Source organism: Corvus moneduloides, chromosome 1 (assembly GCF_009650955.1).
Source record: "Corvus moneduloides isolate bCorMon1 chromosome 1, bCorMon1.pri, whole genome shotgun sequence".
In the NCBI taxonomy this organism is placed as follows: domain Eukaryota; kingdom Metazoa; phylum Chordata; class Aves; order Passeriformes; family Corvidae; genus Corvus; species Corvus moneduloides.
Genome location: NC_045476.1, coordinates 32,290,324 through 32,310,554, shown reverse-complemented (window position 1 = coordinate 32,310,554; position 20,231 = coordinate 32,290,324). Strand labels below are relative to the sequence as shown.

General features: G+C 36.0%; 1 protein-coding gene across 1 annotated transcript in view; it reads right to left on the bottom strand.

Annotated features, from left to right (window-relative positions):
- Positions 1-20,231, bottom strand: part of CNTNAP2 (contactin associated protein 2) — a 1,037,874-nt gene that overhangs the window by 156,241 nt on the left and 861,402 nt on the right. The window contains exon 15 of the mRNA XM_032104142.1: positions 12,244-12,371. Coding sequence (XP_031960033.1) covers positions 12,244-12,371 — 128 coding nt within the window. The remainder of the gene's footprint in view (positions 1-12,243; positions 12,372-20,231) is intronic.

Here is a 20,231-nt window from a genome sequence, read left to right as displayed (position 1 = left end):
AGGGGAGTAGGTTTGCTTATCCCCGATCCTTGTGATGCCTTAGGTTTTAGCTTTTATATTTTTCAAATCCTGCACTGCTTAGTGTGTAACTCTGAAGTTTCTTGTAGCCTGGTAACTTCTGCTCTCTCGTGCTAGGCAGACATAACAAAGCCTCTCTGGGCCTGCTCTTCAAGGACACCCAGACCGTCCTAGGCCCAAAAGTATAAACCAAAGAGCCTCTAAGGGGGGAAAGTGGAGGGGAAATTACATCATTAACTGAAGCTTTAATTGGAGAATTAACCCTGATATGCAAATGAACCAAACCTATAAAAGTGTGAAGAACTCGTGACCTGTCGTACATCTTGGGGTCCATCTTGGCAAGAGCCTCTGGCTCCCCAGGGGTACCTTTAAAGGCCTTTCAAATAAATACCTACCTTTATTCCCTTACTCCTGTCTAGTCTCTGTTTTTAGGAAGCCTCTTAAGACATCACTTGTTTCAGAAAATATTTTCAATACAATGTGAAATAAATTTATCAATTAAGGGCTAAAAAGATAAAGAAATACAATAATGAAAGTCTACACATTTTTGTCATTTAGGGGTTACAACAGCTCATGGATTTAAGCAAAAAATCAACAAAACACTTTTTCTTTCGTGTTGCCGTGGGAAGTTGTTATTGAACTGATAATGACACACATCTTGAATTCACAGCTTCAGATGCTAGTTTGCCATTTTCTCAAGAAATTGCCTATTGCTTTAAGCATCTTAATTTTATTTGCTTGTATCTTGCCCTAGACTACTACATATTTTCTGAGGCTGGGATAGCTGCAATGCACTGTATGATAATAACACTTTTATTTAATGACTGGCTATCCTAATGGGATCCCAAAATTGCCTAATGATATTTTGGAGAACAATCAGATTAGCCACCTGAAATACAGTGTTCACAGAGAATAGGGAAAACCTCTCTCTGCATGGTGATATAGAGAGACAAACTTCAGAATAAGGAGGGGTAAAATATCAGTTAATCACATTACGATTTAAGCAGGACTGAGGATACTGCAGGAATGTTTTCTTTTATTTCACAGAAGTGAAAGCTCCAAAATCTCTATCTCAGCATAAGGAGTTACTTTGCATTTAAAGAAAGGAAAGAAGGAGTGTCCTTCCCATGAAGGAAATATTAAATTTAGTTTAGTTTTCTAGCAAGACCTTGCCATTATTGGAAAACACTGAAGCTTTTGAGAGTTTTGAAGGAAACAGAAAGTTTCTTAAAACTGTTAATGAAATGTAAGTACACTGAGCACGTTGGTTTGAAAATTTTACTTCAATTTCGACATTTTAAACAGCCATTTGATTCAAAACTTCATTTATAAAATATAGTTAAACAGTGATGAAAAAGGCTCTTTTGTAAAATGTTGAAAGTCAAGGTTACACTGATGTCCTTACATTGATGAGAACTTGATAACCAATGTGTTCTGTTATATTTTCTGAGTTTACACAGCAAGAATTTCTGAGAATTTGCTCTTCTTTTGGAATGGGAAATTAAAGTATTTCTTGGAAAAATCCCTTTTCCACTGCCTTTTTTGGAGCATCTTAACTTTCCTGGAAGATATCCTGCCAACTGTGGATCAAATTTACTTCTGCCTGAATCTAAAATACAAAGACACAACAACAGTTCATAACAACAAACTCTTTTAAATTTAACCTTACCATAGCTAATCTAAAATAAATGATAATGGAAGTTACTTGAACACTGGAAGATACATGAACTATGTTCTGTGTGTAATAATTGATTTATACTGAATTACTTCCTCAGTTTTCAAAAGCAAAACTGTTTGGAGTGATAAGGCAAAAGTTTTCCATCAGCAGGAGTTCATGAAACCAAGGGTAAATAACAAAATATAGATACAGTGGGCATGCTGGAAATTGATTAGCTAAAGAACAGGCTGAAAAGAAACTTTTGAAACCATAAATCACTATTGGCTCTCTTTCCATAACTGCTTCTTTGAATGTTGTTCATGAAAAATATTGCTCCTCTGAATTAGAGCAAATCAGATGTGGAGCTGATTCTTCACAAATGAGACTTGAAATATAGGCATACAAAAATGTTAGAATTTGCTGCTTAATATTGTAAAGTTGAAAGCTTTATGATTCTGCAAGCTTAGCTAATACCTTTGAAGTACAGATTACTGTAAGATCCTAACAGGAAATGGATAGAACTGCTCTGTATTGCTTTAATGACAAAAAAGGTACTAGTTTGTAAGGTACAGGATTTCCCCCTCATCTCCTTTTAATTCTATCTGAGCTGATTCAAAATTAAAGCTTTGACTAAAATTATCAGCATTTTCAAGTTTCTTCTTCGTTTCCCTTGAAGAACCAAGATAGCACCTCACAAAAGATAAGTTTTAAGCACAGAAAAGAGGAAGAATGAAGTGGAATCAAAAACTTTCCTCTGAAACCTGCTCTGTAAATACCTAATTTATGGCACTTCACAGGTTGCCGCATTAATTTGGAATCCAACATATTCAAACTCAGAAATTTAACAGTGGAAGTTATCCATAGCATTATCACTGGAAAAGGGAGTAAGTAGGCAATACTTCATAGCTCTCTTACAGTTTTCTAGCCCTTTCTCTCCCACATTTGCAAGTTTTTCCATAGAAGACAAAGGTCAGAAAAAAAGTTAAAAAATAGATCAGAGAAAAGGAATAGGAGGTTAATTTTTAATATATATATTCCACTTCTCTCAAACTATTGCTATATTCCCTTTTAACAGTTCAGACTTCTAATCACTTCCCAAAAATGCACAGCTTTGCAACTCTGTGTTAATAGGTAGTTCCTTTGGGAACTGCATCATAGTTCTACCTGAAAATCTAGAATGACCTGCTTCACTGAGAGAGAGAAGGATCAGGTAACATTCCTTCAAAAATTCAGGAAAGCATGTGTATAATAATATATATACCTATATAATAGGACTTGATTATGGGAAGGTTTTGAACTGAAGCTGTCAAAATTCAGTCCTACAGTCAAAGGTTGGGGAGAATAGACTGTGGGATAAGAAATCATTATGAATAGCAGCTGTGATTGTGAAATACATCCATGACCATCCTTTTTATTCTCTCATTGAATAGAAAAGGTTCAACTATTGTAAATGCTTGTATTTAGACACAATTAGAGTTAGTGTGGCTCCCCAGCACAGAGATCAGTGGTGCAAGTTTAACAAGTGCCAAAGGTCTCCAACTTCTTAGTTTTTCCATCTTGGTGATTGAACATTTTAAGCATTACTGAGACACTTTATGTTGTGTGTCAGATATTGGGTGCCATGAGGTTATAACTGGCTATTCTCCATCCTACTGCCAATCACTTATCTACATCTAAATGAGACTCAATTTGCATAACTTACACATAGTGATGAACGACACTGACCTCACTCTACCTTGCCTTCAATCATTTTCTGCCTTTCTCTTTTCTTTCTGCTCTTTAAATGTCAGTCAGTACTGCAGGAATGCACAGGCCAAAAGTATCAAATTGAGAAAGAGTTCAGCCTAAAAAAACAAATATAGATAATTCCCTCCCTATTATACCTCATTTCTAAGATAACTCAGGCTTATAGGGTGAAATTTAAAGGTGGCTGCAAATTTGTACATGTAATAGACAGGATTCCAGCAACTTCTCAATCCCCAGTTTAGTCACAGGTTCTCCTAATTCCTTATGGCTTTACTGGCATCTCCTTCTCACTTTTCTATACACTGTGGGAAATCTCTCATAATTTCATTCTTAGATTTTGTATCCTGCACAATTGCTTTTCTTACTTTGCTTGGGTAAGATAGTAAAATGCATTACAATCACATAGATGGTAAAATGTTTGAAATTATAATTAAAACATAACTTCAAGAGGATTTGAGTTTAATATGAACTGCTACTGTATGTCATCTATCAGACTAATGATGCTTGCTTAAATTCCCTAGGAATCTAGAGACAATACTTTACATGAAATGCTTCAGATACTTCTTTTTTGCATTAAAGAAGATAAAATTAACTGCAATATAATCATAATGATGAGGAGAATTTGAATAAGATTAGCTCTTAATTGCATTTGAATTCTGCATCACTGAAACATAAAGCTCATAACTCCCCTATGGAATTTCACCTTTTTTTTTGTTTTTATGATCAGTTGGAGAATTGAACATGGGCATAGATTGCCATATGTTTTCATTACTTCAGCAAATATGCAAAAAGAGCAAAATTAATTAGTTCATTGATATTTGAATGAACTGTCCTCTGTAGTTTATACCAACATATACATTTAGGTAGAATGGAATGCATATGAGAATTAAAGTTAATCAATAATAGGCAGGTCTGTTCCTATCTTAAAAGTTTGCTGTCTGATTTACATTTTGTGATGAATCTGGAAAGGGTGGAGATGTAAACTGGGGAATTGTGTTACTCTTTGTACCTACATTCACGTGTGTGAAACAGGTGTGACTTTCAAAGGCAGTAGAGCATGCACAGAAAAAGTAACTAAAGGAAGGTAAACAGGAAAGATGAACAGGCTGAAATGCATTTCCCATCAAAACAGATCCTCAGAGCATACTGCCTTCATGACCTTAAGGAAAAGTCTCCAGCAACGTAAGTTGCATTCATAATGAAAATACACTCTGAATGACGGTGTAATCTATAATACTGTCATACACTACCAGGTACTAGGCAAAAGTGTCATAAATCTCACTCTTTTGAACAAAGCACCCAGGCTCTACTGGATCTTTGCAAAGCTGGAAAAGGATTAAAAAAAAGGTTTCAAACTGCATCAAGAGCCATTGCTTGTGGTTAAAACGACCTCTCCTCGGTGTATTCTAACAGGATCAGGTCCACCTTTTTATTTTTTACCTTGGGTTACTAATGTTCATGTGGCACAAACTGTATGGGACATTGTTTTTCCCAATGTGACAAAATTAAATTTTTGATTCTACTGTGACTTTTTTCTCTTGCACTATTTGCAGGCATCCTGTTGCTTCAGTCTGGCATAAAAAGACATGTCCAATAGGAAAATGGTTAAACTCTGTGTGATCTGTACTTTTTCCTGCTCTGTAAGATGACTAGCTCTCAAGGGTAAGGTTTGCTTTCAGAAAGCAAACAGAACAAAATCTGACAGAGAGTGGGATACAATAGAGAATATTTATATATAACCTATGAGTCAATATCTTTCTGTGTTAAAACTATGTCATTTTACAAGCCTTTATTCCATGGATACACATGTATTCAAAGTTTGAACTGAAAGAGAATTTTATGGCCATGTAATAAACCTCAGTAAAGGTCATGTACTGCAGAAACATTGAGAGCTTATAAATCATTAATGTCACCAATTCCCTGTGGGTTTGGAGATGATATAGAAAAAGAAGCCTTACATTCAGGGTGGTATGTAGAAAGAGCACTTGCAGAATCTTACAGTCCTGTGGAGGCTAATTTGTCCCAAATTTGTAGGCCAAAATGTCTCCTGTTGTACAAACGCAAAGGAGTAGGAGAAAGGTGTCTAGAATGATTAGTTAGGTTTAAGTATTATCACAAAGAAAGAAAATATTTTTGGAACTTGAATAATACTAACCATACATGTTCAAACGCTGTTCACACTGCCTACCACTCCCCATCCCCTAAATCCAAAGACAATTCCAGGCTGATTTGCGATTTTGGAGACATTAGGTCTTCTCATTTTGGTACTGTCCCCCATGGGTCATCTAAGGTAGAGGTTATCTTGCTGAAAATGTACATAACAGGAACTTCTAAATTAAATTCAAAGGTTTTTGGTGTACAACATCAGAGAATCCCTTTTGAGTATAATTACAGTGCTTTTGAGAATTGGTTGCAAATTGAAAAGGATGACAAAACTACCAGCCAGAATGCCAGCACTTGGAGCACTTTGCAGCTCAGGAAGGATATGAGAACACACATAAGAGAAGGATATACTTTATCCCATGTTCACCTTTAATTTTCCTGCATATTTCAGCATGACAGAGAAATGCTCTAAATTCATGTGAACAATGGAGATTTTCTAGCTCCTATTTTCAAGACAGGCAAAGTTTTATTTACATGGCCAGAAATAGCCTATGTTTGTATGAGATAACTGGCCACAGTCTAAGTTTTCCTGGGAGGTGAGAAATATTTCTCTTAGAAGTATTAAGACTCCACAGGAGGGCATTTAAGCACTGCTTCCTAGAGAAAATATTTCTGCATGAAGATGAAAATAAAATCTAGTTAAACTTCACAATAAATTTAACTATGCATTATAAGACAGGGTTAAAGGTGAAGGGAAAGTGAAAGTCCTAAGAATGAGAAATGAAATTATTTAAATCAGATATTAAACAACCTCAAAAGAATGGATTTTTTTACTTAGAAAGTTGTAGAAAAATAACCTAGTGGGTAATTTTTTTTCTCTTGGGCCTCTGAGGAAAGCAATTGCATATGAAGGATAACCACAGCAGTTTGATTAACTAAAGCGTAGATCCCTACCTAAATCCAAACCAAAGACTGTTGTTTTCACTGAAAAAATCAAATGAGTCTGAAATAGTACTTCTTGGTTGGCAGGCTGCTTTTATTGAAAGGATGCTTTTCTTCTGTTTTGCTGGTAGCCCTGGAATGACTGTGATAAGCAGTGAGCACAATGTCTTGATGTATTTTGAATGAATCTGTATTCCACTTGAACTGCACAGTTTACCATCTAGTGCAGCACATAAAGAAATGCTGGGGTAATAGATGTGGAAATCCAGCAGACAAATTTTTGTGTGTACTGAAGGAACCTATAGGTACCGGTGAAAAAAATTTAAACTCTTAGATGGATCAAGTTTTGATCTGTATTTTCCTTACTGAACATATCGCAATTCATTTGGAAATCATAAGAAATTAGTAATAACAGAAAAAGTTATAAAATAAAAATAATATAAAAAAGGATTGCTAGATATATCCAGCAATATAAGCAAACAAACAAAAAAAAGGAATGTAGAAAAATCTAGAGCTTTTGATTAGTTTTCTAACCATCGTGGCAGAGAAGTAATTAACACCTCAAAAGGGAATTGTCTAAATTTCAGATATGTCATCCCATCACACAAGCCTCTGGCAGAATCATTGCTTCAGGAGTTTCAAAAAAACCTTTTTGTATTTTCCTGAAAGCACTCTGGCTAGGTTTTGTTTTTTTTGGTAGGGGACATCGCTGATGTTAATTCTCATTTGATACCATGTTTTCACTTCCATTAACCTGTAAGACAAATCACTATATAACTGGAATGTTGTCTAAGACAAAGTAGGAGTAAATTGTTTCTACTTCCAGTAGAGGACTCAATTCCAGTTGGATCTTTCAACAATAGGTTGTTTTTGTTTGGTTGTTTTCTTTCTGGGATACTCTCCAGTTTACCTTACCTATGTATGAAACAGTAACAACACTGCAGATCTCTCTGAGTCAACACACTGCACATCCTACTAGAGAATTGACCTTGGTCATAGGTTTCATGTGTAACTGGAAACTGCACTGTAAGGCTATGCTATTTTTTTCTCTGAAACTCAGGTGGTACCCTTGAAAAACAAGTTCAAGATGTTGAAAGAGTCCTCAATTTGCAATGTAATGAAAATGGATTTAGCATGCACATGAAGCAGTTAATTTATTTTCATTAAAAGTGACAGTTCTGAGTCACCAAACTGCACATGTGATGCATAAGAAGTACTTAAGGAATACAAACCCACACCTTACCAAGGATACCAGCCTCTAAGCACTGACCCTGACAGTGGCTGTCTGGTTTAGATAAATGCAGAGTGGTTTTAATAGAAACCCAGAGTCACAAAAAATGTACATGGCCATTCCACTGTCTGAATAAATAAGCCAACTCTGCTGGAACATTCTAAAAGGAGTAAAGCCAGAAGTGATATTCAGGAATGAAAGAAACAAAGTATCAGTCATGAAAGGAGTAATGATGAGCCATGATCAAAACCATTGAAAAAAAGAACTCAAGGTGTATTTCCCCTGAGAACACACATGCACAGTCATATGCACACGTGCACAAACAAAATCAATGCACTGATGGAAGAACTGGGTTTTGATTTTTTCCTGAACTTCTCTTATCTGTCAAGGGGACATTTTTTGTCTGTCACTGCAGATTCTCCAAGCACACTGCTGATACTGGTCTTCATGAGAACTTAGCTTAGAAAGAACCACAGTCAATGAATGCAGCTGCTTCCTCCTCCACATTTTGAAGATTACAGATAATAGAAGTAATATACAAGAAAATGATTCATGGCTCAGAAATCAAAGTCTTACTGGGAGGATAAAACCTGTACAGCAGAGAAGATGGAAAAAACATAAATCTGAGCTGTGTAAAAAACATCTCCCCCTTAAATTCTGTCTTTTCTATAGAGGAAATGGGACAAAAGGAAAATAGACTCAAGGAGAAAAGCAAATCTAGAGCAGAATAGTCAGTCTATTCCCCTCTGGGCTTATAAAGAGCAAACTCGAATCAAAATCCTTGGAAGTCCTTGGGAAAAGGATACTCTTAGCAGGTGGCAAATATAGAAGCTTTGTGAAAACCGTTATTTTCCTAAGAGGAATGAAAAAATTTCTTCAGAAGGTGCCAGAAGCCAGAAATGTAATTTTGATTCAATATGATTTTTGATGAAATCTCTGTAGCAATAGCCCCACCATAGCAAGGTAAGTTATTCGGTTTGGTTTCAAAAGAAATTACCAGATCTGCTTTTGAAGCTTTGATCTACCACCTCAGGCTGAGCTTAGACAGAAAAAACCCTCAACATACTTGCATTCTTCTCTAAAGGGAGAAGGCTCAAGGTGCCCCTTTGCATTACAGTGAAATAGCATAAAGAGATGGACAAAGTCTTTCTATTACTGGTTGGCCAAGGCTAAATTCAGGGCAGCTGAGGAGCCCAGGTCCTATTACACAAGTATTAGAAAAACTGTAATAGGTCTGTAAAGGAATTAATCAGTGTCTCAAAGTTAGCTGAAGAATAAAAATTATTAATTTGTGGTTCTATGGTGCCCATTTTTCTGTATCCTGCACAGAACACCTTCACTTCAGAGAAGACAAGAGTAGTTCCCTTATCCAGTATTACTGTGGAATCTAAGGACAGTAGAAACAAAAATCTTTGTTTACACTTTTAATTCCAGTTCGGCTAAGAGGATATTGAGAATGTGCTGATAAACTGCCTCTGTCATTCTGTAAGTACAACGCTCGTACTGCAGTGGTCAGGAAGGACAGCTTTGCTTTAAGTCTGCGTAGAGCTGACACTTGCTGAAAACCCTTGCTTGATCTTTGAATCATTGCAATACAGTGTCAAAAACCCCCACCAAATTCATCGCCTATTTGTGCATCTGTTCTCCATGAAATTGGATAAGTTTGCTTTCCTGGTAGATCACCACTTAGAAAAATCTTTAGATATTTAGAAAGCATTCCTCAACATTAAAATAGCAAAGAGACATCCTGGATATTAAATCCAAGGCGCAAACCAGGCCCCAGACCAGATTTATGGGATTTTTGGTGAAGTGACTAGATGAGTCTTCATCATTCTGGTAGAACAAGGCAGCTTAACCAGATCTTTAGAGGGGTAATAAAGGCCCTTTTTGCTGAATACTTTTCAGAATGCAAGTAGAGTTTTCTGAGGTGCAGTTAAATAAGAAAAATACTTCTGGAACACAAAGATGTGTAATCATGAATAAACCAGTTTTCTGATCTTTATCTCCAACAATAGCCACTATTTGAGAACAGGTAATAAATCAGGCAAAAAGAAAAATGAAATTGTCATTTGTGGGACCAAAATAAAACCTGTATTTTTGAGAGAAGAATAGTTATTTTTGCAACAGGAAAACAGTTATGATTCTGCAATCTTCCTTGGTTTGTGTCAAAACAAATTGCTCCGAGATGGATGATTTTCAGATTTACTCTGGTCAGTCAATAGTGTAGGAACAGTTAATTGTCATGGTCTCTGCTGATTAATGGATCCTTCAGAATTTGATGAGCATGGGATGAAGTGAACTGCATGAAATAACAAATGTCTTTGCTTTCTTTAATCCTCTTTGCCCTCAGATAGTAAGCTTTCAGCTGTCTCTTTAAGGACTGCAAAGGCCATCAGTTCTGTGGTACTCTTACTCCTGTACTCATGTGCAGATGTGAGTTGGCCTAGGTGACATACCACTGTCACTAGATATTACACAGAGGTAGCTATGAAGTGTGTGGCAAATTATACTGTAGTTCTGATGGGAAAACATGACTTCATGTGCTGCAAAATATCACTAGACTATGGGTTGATACAACACATGGCATGGACAAGATGAGATAAGTTGTCACAGTATTGGCTGCAACCACAATGAGAAATTCTTCTAAATAGGTAAGTTTTTATTTGACTGGTTAGGCACTCCTACTTTTTCCACCTTACTTGCAAGCAAAACAAAAATCTGTATTTCTTAGCCAGTCTTTATAACTATAACTGAATTTCATTTACACATGCAACTGAATTTAACTGAACACATGAACAGTCCTGTGATGACACTCAACATCTTTAGTACTAATAATGCTGGTTTTGATGCATGCAATACACCAAAAAAAAAAAAAAGAGAATGAATTGCTTTGTAGTTTGTTGCTCTTGTTGTTGTTGTTGCTCTTAATACTTTCCCAGAAATGTAGTACTTTGGATCTTTCCTCTAATTTGGAACAAAAGCACAGTTTAAAATTTTGGCATTTTCCCTGGAACAGAAACCTTGTTTTCCACAAGGTGAAACAGCAGATGTTGTATATGTTCAAGAAAGAATACAAAGGGGAATGCTTAGTAAATGCACTGGGAATATAAAACAGGAGCTTTTACTAACTGTAAAGGACTAGGCTCTATATTATCTCCTGTGAGAAAAATTATACCAGATTTTTGACAATAATAGATGGTCATGGAAGTAAAATCAAATTTATTCATAGGCAAAGTTTTTTAAAAACTACGAATCATATCTGTAAAGTATGTAGAGAAAATTAAATTAATCAGGATGGTAGGAATACACCTGCTCACTTTCCCAAAAGGCTGTGTCACTCAGTCACATTCTAATAAAGGCTACTGCCTGCTCAGATGAGGTTTCATTTATACTAATACTTAGAAATGGCTCACATTTTAGAGACTGATATTTCTAGAAGCACTCAGATTCAGGATATGAATAATATAGGTGCAAGAAAAATGCTATTCGTTATTTTTTGTCATCAGTTGTAAGAGCCTATTACAAAAAAATTTATCAAACATAGCTGAGACACAAACAAACACAGACTGACCTGTGACTGGTCAAACACCATAAATAAAAAGCAATAAATATATGATGTGAATATTTCTGCATCACCTCAGTCTTATAGGCTGAGTTATAGTACTCTTTACTGTGGATGGGTTTTATACTATTTATAGATCACACAAATATTAGTTGTTTTAAACTAAATCAGACAACCTTTCCTTACTGCACCTATTGTAAGACAACTGCCTTAAAACACAGTGGACAAATAAAACATGTGTGTCAATTGCACAGAGTTTAAATTTTTGAAGTGTGATTTAGAAGGACCTTAAACAGTTGCTATGCCTTTGGTAGTGGATTTCACCTCCTGAAATATAAAACAGACTGAAGCAAGACTACAGTTTTCCTCACTGCATTCCAATTTTGAGTGTGTGTGAGGTGGAAATTGACACAACACTGATTTACTCTATCACTAGATGATCAAATTGGAGGATGTACGCCTCCTAGCATCACTCAGCCTGGAAACCAGAGACTACTCCAAAAATCTCCCAACGCTTTATGTGGAAACATCTAGTCCTGATACACTTAACATTTGATAACAATCTTGTCAAACTTTATGCACCTATAGCCAGAGATTACAGTGATAAGTTTTGCCATCATGCTACCATTTATATCCTGTAAGCATAGTAATGATAATGACACTGACAAGAGCACCCAACAGCAGCACAGATGTTGAGAGATGTTATTATGCAATCTGTATTACTGCTCATCTATATAAATTTAGTTGAATAATCCAAGTTGCCACATTTACCATAAAATAAAGATGAATATTGATATTTTAAATGAAAATATAAGCCATTATATGTGTATTGTCATAGTCAAAATTTCTCAAATCACATCATGATTTCATAGCAAAAGGCCTTTTGAGCAGACCGCCATAAGTTCCCACAGGGTGCCTCCAAAGTTACCCCTTTCCAACTGGATTTCTACCCAGGAGTAAGCGGAAGAAGACCAGAGGACTTACGATCTCCTTGGCAGCGCACGGGACCCACGGACACCTTGGCTTCAGACCCAGGCCGGTCGAGGTCTCCAACCACCACCTGGCTGACTGGTAGGTGCTCTTTGTATGACAACATCCCAGAGTCTTTCCTCCTGAATTACAGAGAGACAAAAAGAAAGCAACTGTGAAACATATGAAATTATTTTTCTTGATTTAAGCACCAAAAGAATAGGTATGCAAAAATTGCATGCAGCTCAAACCCCATTTTAGTTAGCAAGACCACTAAAATTCAATTTATAGTCGTGTCTTAGAGCCCCTCATTTCAACTGCAGCAAATAACCTAGTGCTTTCTTCATGCTTGGACTAAATCACTGTGCCCAGTTACAACATTTTTCCTTTATTATTTCAACAGCTGAAACCAATTGGCATTGAGTGTTCTTTCTTCCAAATAGAAAATGAAATACGCAATATTTAATGAGGTATTTTATCTCTCGGCTGGTTTTCTCTGTGGGTTTTTTTTTGGCTGTAGATTTTTTTGTTGGTTTGTATTTTCTGTTTTGTTTGTGTTTTATTTGTTTTTTGATATAAACACATAAAAGGCTAAATTATCCACAAAGGAAAAAATGCCCTATATATAGTGTTAAGACCATACTTTTGGCACAAAAGAAATAAAAAGGAAACAGAATAAATCCAAGTATTTCTCTCTGTTCCACCCCCGCCTCCCCCCCCTTTTCTTTTCTTCTCTATCCTGCCGTGTAATTGAGTATCTAAAGTAAGGAACTTTTTGATCTAAAAAATCAATTCCTTTGTTCAAACGTACCCTAGGATGAAGGATGAATTCAGTATCTGGAAAAGTTAACTGAACCACACAGTATGACTATAACCAAGAACTTGCAATGATTTCAGGAAAATGAAAGCCTTTTTCATCTCTAACTTGGATGACTCCAAGATCTGACTCATTATATTGCTAATAACTGGGCAGCACAGCAGGGATCTGCATGATCTGTGGTAATGTTCAGAGTCTTCCAGTAGGACAGTAGTGTTTTCCTGTAGCATCTCCAGTCATCATCCTTATTTGGTCCATCTGAAGAGATGGAAGGCAAAACACTCTTTTAAAAAGAAGCAAAACTAAGCTAATTAAGAAAATAACCATCACGTTTTCGAACAACAGTTCATTGGAACTAGTGCCTGTTCTCTGTGATGAAGAGAGCAATTAGAGATTTAATTACTAGAGTTTATCAAATAGCAGTGACTTTTTTACTTAATCTGTGTGTTCTTCCCCATCAGAGAACTTGCCTTGAGCCTTTGTGTTATGTGACCCTTTGTGTTGCTGAGATCATTAGCCCTCTCTGGCTGGACACAGCTACACCAGGTGCTCTGTTGGTGAGGTTGCTACAGGACATTGTTAGAAAGGGAAGAAAATGGAGAGGAGGAACCCTGGCAGGCTGCTCCTGCACATTGTGCTGGCCTGTAGCATATTGCTTTTCATCCCCAGATTGCCATGCCCTTTGCAAAGACATCCTTTTCATCAATTTGGAGACAAGCAGCATAAGAAAGGAAAGATTAAAGGACTTTCCATTTAAGAAAGAAAAAAGTGACTAGCAAAGACAGGTATGTAGACCTAATCTTCATCACTGCTAAAGACTGCATCCATGGGACTCACTCCCTTCTAATAGAGGATAAATGTAGGTCATCACTTTACTCTTTCTGAGGTTTTCCTCTGAGACTGGCTTTCACTGCAAATTTTTACTCTTTCAAAGAGCAATTTAAAGATGGACATATCTATTTAAAATAAAGAATTCTTCAAAGAGCAGTAAAAAGAAAACTATTGGCATTTCTCTTTCTTTCTTTCCTCTCACAAAACCAGCTAATATTTCAGGTCCAAATAAGGATGTTAAAGGGTGGCACTTTTCCTGTCACCAATAGCTTTCACCTTCTTTGAAGGAAATAAAAAGGAGTAGTAACCGTTTTCTCCCTCTTTACTGATCATTTTTTACTCATTTTAATATCTTATTTATGTGCTTAGTGATATGGTCACTTTAAAGCTGTTGCCATGACAATAAAAGCTAAATGTTAAGAGTTCTTTTCAGAAATAGCCTTATTTTCTGGTAATCACTTACTTGTGTCATCGTTGTAGCAAATGCATTTTCCCCTGCACTGAAACTATTGAGGGCTGGGAGTGCTGAACTAAGAGTTGAGAGAGGTGAGTAGCCTTTTCACCAGCAGAACCTGGGTAGTTCTTTCACTCTTAACAAAAATGGGATAATGATGATTTTTGGCCCGCACATGTGCCAATAGGACAAGTAGACTCAGAGACTGAATGGCTCTGTTATGCTTTTCTAACGTACTTGCAGTTCCTCTGGACACACTATCAGTGCTGACAAAATCAAAAAAGTTTAAACCAAAGACTAATTATTATGCTTGACTTTGTACAACACACTTAAAAATAATCACAGCTCAGACACTCAATTCCTGCAAGTGATAATGCTTCTGATGGTATTTAAAGACTTTGCACATTAAGAGGGTGGGGAAAGTCTCTGAAGTTTTTCCTCACCAAAGAAAATCCCCTCAAGAGAATAAAGGTTGAATTCAGAGAGTGTCATATTCCTATTAATAGCCAAATGGGAGATGAATGAATCTGATCAAATCCTGTAATTATTACCAGGAGATATTGATGAAATCTCAGTGTAATTTTCTATTCCTAATTTCTTTTCCTATATATAACAGTCTGCAAGGTGCTTCAGGGTGCCTTTCAATGAAAGTAGCAGATATTAGTGCGAGATTTATCATGTTTTGATTATGATAATCTACTTCTTCTTTATAAGCATTCTGTGGTATGTAAAGAAGAAATGCATTATACATGTATCAGCAAATGTCATATTCAAAGTAATGATAAGATTCTGTATCATTATTAATTTGCTTATATAATGATTTAATACAACCAGACTTCTGCTACTGGAGTAATTTATTTTCTGTGATTTTGTTAGACTTCACTTAATTATCAGTCCAGCCATACAAAGTAAAACAAATGAAGAATATACTACAGGTAGGAATGGAATAAATTTTAAAAGATATGGTTTTATGAGTTGGGGAATTGAAGTTATTTTGATAATATAAATAAAACACCTGCTGGACTGGAAACATAGTGTTAAGCATATGTAATTTAGTGATTAGCAGTGGTTTGAAGAATGCAAACTCCAAAGTATGACCATTCCAAACGTCTACAACTTTCCACCTCTCACAAGACCCAGCTTTTTACTATGTAAGCACCTCTGTATTAATCCCTGCATTTCCATAATCTATTTGAGGGAGGTATAAAGCAGTTTAGTCCAGTTAGAGTCTGCAAACAAATTCCTGTAAAAACATTGTGAAGAGCACAGACATACAAAATACTGGTATTTTCCCTCATCCAAAAATATCTGGCAAGAATTTTATTTATATTAAAAATGCTAAGAAGAATGAATATTACAGACAATTTAATGAACAATGCAATTTTGGCAGCAAATGTAATAATCTGGAAGTGAGTTACTTGGAAATATGCAAGGTCTAATTAACAGGATTAAAACCAGGGCAAACAAAAACTAGGATTAAAGCAAATCTAACTAACTCTTGAAAGGTTTTGATAAAATTTAGCTAACTTTTTAATAGACATACTGTGCAGCACAAAAGCCATGCTTTTAGATTCACCCTGTACCCAGGTGAATTCCATCTGCCCTTTGGAATTAAAAACTGCAAACCATATACTCTAGGACAAAAGTTTTTATTTCCACTGGATTTTGCTGTTCTCCGGGATTCTTGTGGCTCTTTTGTCCCTTTCCCCCATATCTTGTCACCTCAGATGCCCTTATATGTTAAGTTGGAGCTAATGACTCACCGTTGATTTGTCTGACAAGGGGTATTATGGAGAATTTCTCATTACTGTACAGGGTCATAAAAATTGACAGATGATCATAACTCAATTTAAGTTTTTTTTTAACACACTGGCATTAGACAGGATAAGATCCTAGGAAATACGTGGTTCCTAATGGCAAAAGAAGGAGGAACTTTTACAGTTAAGACTGATCTTAAGGCAATTAAACTCCTCTAGCATGCATAAAATATTTTTACTTTTGAGAGCACTCACCTCCTGAAAGTCCAAACAATTTGATGAAAGATCATCTAATTCCAGCACCCAAATTACAAACATAAATCCATACTTTTATTTCTATTAGTAAAGATTGATTATACCAAAGACATGAAACTGATGGTGCAGCATTCACAAGTAATCCTTGCTTAGAAATTACAAAAGAATGCATTGAACAGATTAAATTAATTTAAGGGGAGATACACTGAGAAAGTGGTCAGAAATATGTCTCATTTAAAAAATATATCAGGAAGGAGACTGAGGAAGTTGACACTGGTTCTACAGAACTTTCTTGCCTGAAAGGACTTCTTGACTTTCCTTTCAAATAGGAGTTTGTGAGAGGCTGAATAACCACAGCAAAGGTGAATAATGGAGAGAGCAAATGGGGCTCTGCTTTCTTTTGAACACTGTGGAACCAGTTTCCTGCAAAAATCTGCCTTTTCTGAGTATATGCTCATATTCTCCTTCCAAAAGACCAGTGGAGACAGAAAGTCCCTTCAAGCAGAGCAGCTCCTCTTACAAACTTCAATTCTTTAGTGTTATTTCAAAGAAGTAATGGAAATTCTTCTCTTCATTTGAGGTCTAGCAACTCTTCTGACTTGATTGCTAATTTTTCTGATTTCCATACTCAGATATTCTAAGAATGAAATCTAGGAATTCTACCCTGCTGTAATTGATCTTTGCATCTGTCAACAATTTAATCAATTTTATGTCTGAATTTTAATTTTTTTTAAGTAAGTCAGGGAACCTATGTGGCATTTCCTTTAGAAGAAATGCTAAATTGGGATGTCCCTTTCACCTTGGTTACAAAGACAAAATTACTTGGGATTCAGCTGAAGCCAAGAAAAGAAACTTCTGTGAACATAGAGCTGAAAATGGATGATATGGGAATTTTCAAAGGAAAAATTGACATTGGAAAGGGCAACAGCTTGCTCAAATAATTTTTCTATAGTACTTCAATTATTTGGCATTTTAAAATCAGCACTATTATTTGATCTCAAAATATTTCAAAATTTGAAAATTCTTTAAAAAAAATAGTTTATAAAAATATTAACAATATCCCATAATTAACAATGTCCAAAAAGCTTTTTAGTCACCCTAAAATTTGAATTGCTTTGTTTTATGACAGAAATGAGAAAACTCTCCTCTGAAGAAGTGTAATCAATTGAAGGACAATAAATTAAATGCTCCGTTCAGCTACTCAACTTGCCCCAGAAAATTAAATCTATATTTAGATATTTAATTATATAAATCTATATTTATGATTTCTATATCACTTTGTCTAAGAGAAACCTACATTTATTCCATGATCCCATCACAGATGCCGAACCTTCCCATGGAACAGCACCTACTTCAGCTCTGAGGGAAGATAATAATGAAGGACTCTACTGAGTATTACCACCTGTTTTAAAAATTACCTAACTTAAAACACCAAGAATTTTAATTACACTTTTGTCTATCTGAATGCATTACAGTGATGATAATAATTTACTGTGTGGACAGTAGAAGCACTTATCTAACGAAATGTGTGTTTTCTGCACTACTGATTGCACAGTTGCAAGGTCTATGCAGATAAATGATGAATTCTTTACTTCATCTATTCTGCTGACTAGCCACAAGCCTTTGGCTCACGTCCCATCAAGCTATCAGACCAAATGTACTTCTGGTAGGATTTTTAGGGCACAAGGATCTGTATTGGAAGAAATATTAAAAATCTCAGAGCAGCAGCTCAGAGGCTTAATTTCTTGGAGTTCTTGACAACTTTGACAGTTTTATTTTGTGTGACTGAAAGAGCTAAATAAAAATAATTGACTATGGCATGACAAAATAACAGATGGCTATAGTTAATGCTGACTTCAGCCCCTACATGCCGGTTGAGTTCAATATGGCACTGAAGTGCATAACTTTGTGTTGAATTTGGTCCAGAAAACTGAAAGAAGTATGGTACTTCCTGCATCCAGAAAATGTCAGTAAAACCCATTTGTATAAGCATCTACCACTACTCCTACCCTTCCACTGGCATTTGCTGCAGTGTTCCTCCTCATACCCCATCTATGCATATACCTCATACAAAACTGAAACCAATCTATGGCAGGCACGTTGGGAATATAAGGATGCTGTGATTTAGGTCACGTCTTGAGCTGCTTGTATAGCTTTGACACCAAGTATTTAGGGAAAAGGTCTCTATTGATCACAACCTGGAACAGAGCGCTTGATTAGGCAACCTCACAAAATCTCCATATGTATGAGAAGTATGACCAAAAAGGGCAACAAAGCAGGTGGAGGGTCTGCAGTACAAGTCCAATGAAGAGCAGCTGAGGGATCTGGGGTTATTTAGCCTGGAGAAAAGAAGGCTCAGGAGAGCCTTATTACTCTCTACAGCTACCTGAGAGGAGGTTGTAGAAAAGTGGGGGTTAGAGTCTTCTCCCAGGACAAGGACAAGAGGACAAGAGGAAATGGCCTCCAGTTGCATCAAAAGTGGCTTAGATTGGAAAAACATCACAGGTGACGTTTTGGATGACGGAAAATTTAAGTTACTTGCTAAACATCACATACAAAAAAACATACCAGCACCCCTCTTCTAAATAATTATCTAAGTAGCCAATAAAGAGGCAAAATATAGGAGAAGTAGCAATGTCTCATATTATTAAAATTCCACATTACTATTTGACTATTTATTTCCTTTCTGTAAAGGCCCCTACCACATATGTGCTGATTTTTAAGAAAACGTAGGTATTTGAGTCTATTTTTCAGTAAGCTCTCTCCATTCTACCTGACCCCAAAATTTAATTGTACCAACCACAACATCTTACTTTCTATACCTATAATCAGTTCACACTCTTTAAATACTTATTTTAAGGGTATTGCACATAATCTGTGTCCCCTCAGAAGACCCCAGTTTCAGTCCTTAGAGGCAACTTTCACATTGAACTTTAATTTTCTCTCCAGTCTCAGCCCCAGAAGGTTGCTTCCCATTTTACTTTCATGAGTGTGAGGAAGAAGGCAAATCCCCAGTAGCAACCCTTCTCTCAAAGTGGTACTTACCCCATCAGGACAGATGACCAGTTTTATTTAGTCTTTCTTACATAGCACACAGCTTGTACGTCTGTAGCTCTTTTCTCCTGACAAGGATTTCCTAACCTACTGCTGTTCGAAGCTGGAATCACTGGTCCTACAAATTATTATTTCTTCTTTCTGCTTATCTAATAGATAGAAAACTTGTTTCTAACTGAAAAATGATCAGTAAAAGTAATCTAAAAATGAATTCCACATCAGGACTGTGAAATTTTTCATGCTGTTGTAATCATTTGTTAGACCTATGGAAGGTAGGTCCTGCAAATGGTGGGTAAATGGGGAATAAAGAGATACTTAGAATATGCCAAAGTTAAATGGAAGAAGAAATTTGTAACAACTGTCACTAAAAAACCACCATACCGAAATGAAACCTTAAAGGATTATCTACAAATTGAGCTATAAACATAATGAATGATGTTTCTATGTCTACTGAGGAAGGAGAGTGGGGTCTATTATCATGAAAGCACTCTAGTTAGAAGAAGAATTAAATATCCCATTACAAAATATTTTAAATGTACACCCATTCATCAGAAATAATTATTTGAAAGTGAATGCTCCAAGATATTCAAGCACATTTAAAGCAATGGTGCAGCATAATTAACAGAGGTCTTTATTTGTTATGTAAACACTTTGCTATCAAGCACAAGCAAAACTAGGATACTTTCCTCCGGTAGTAAACATGCACATATATCTCTCAGAATTGATTTAATTTCAATTAAGTTCCTTTTTTACTGCTTTTGCTAAAAAGATGGATGACCTAGGTTTATAGTGATATGCAAATTTACCTGTAGGTTAATTTCTTCCTGACCTCTTT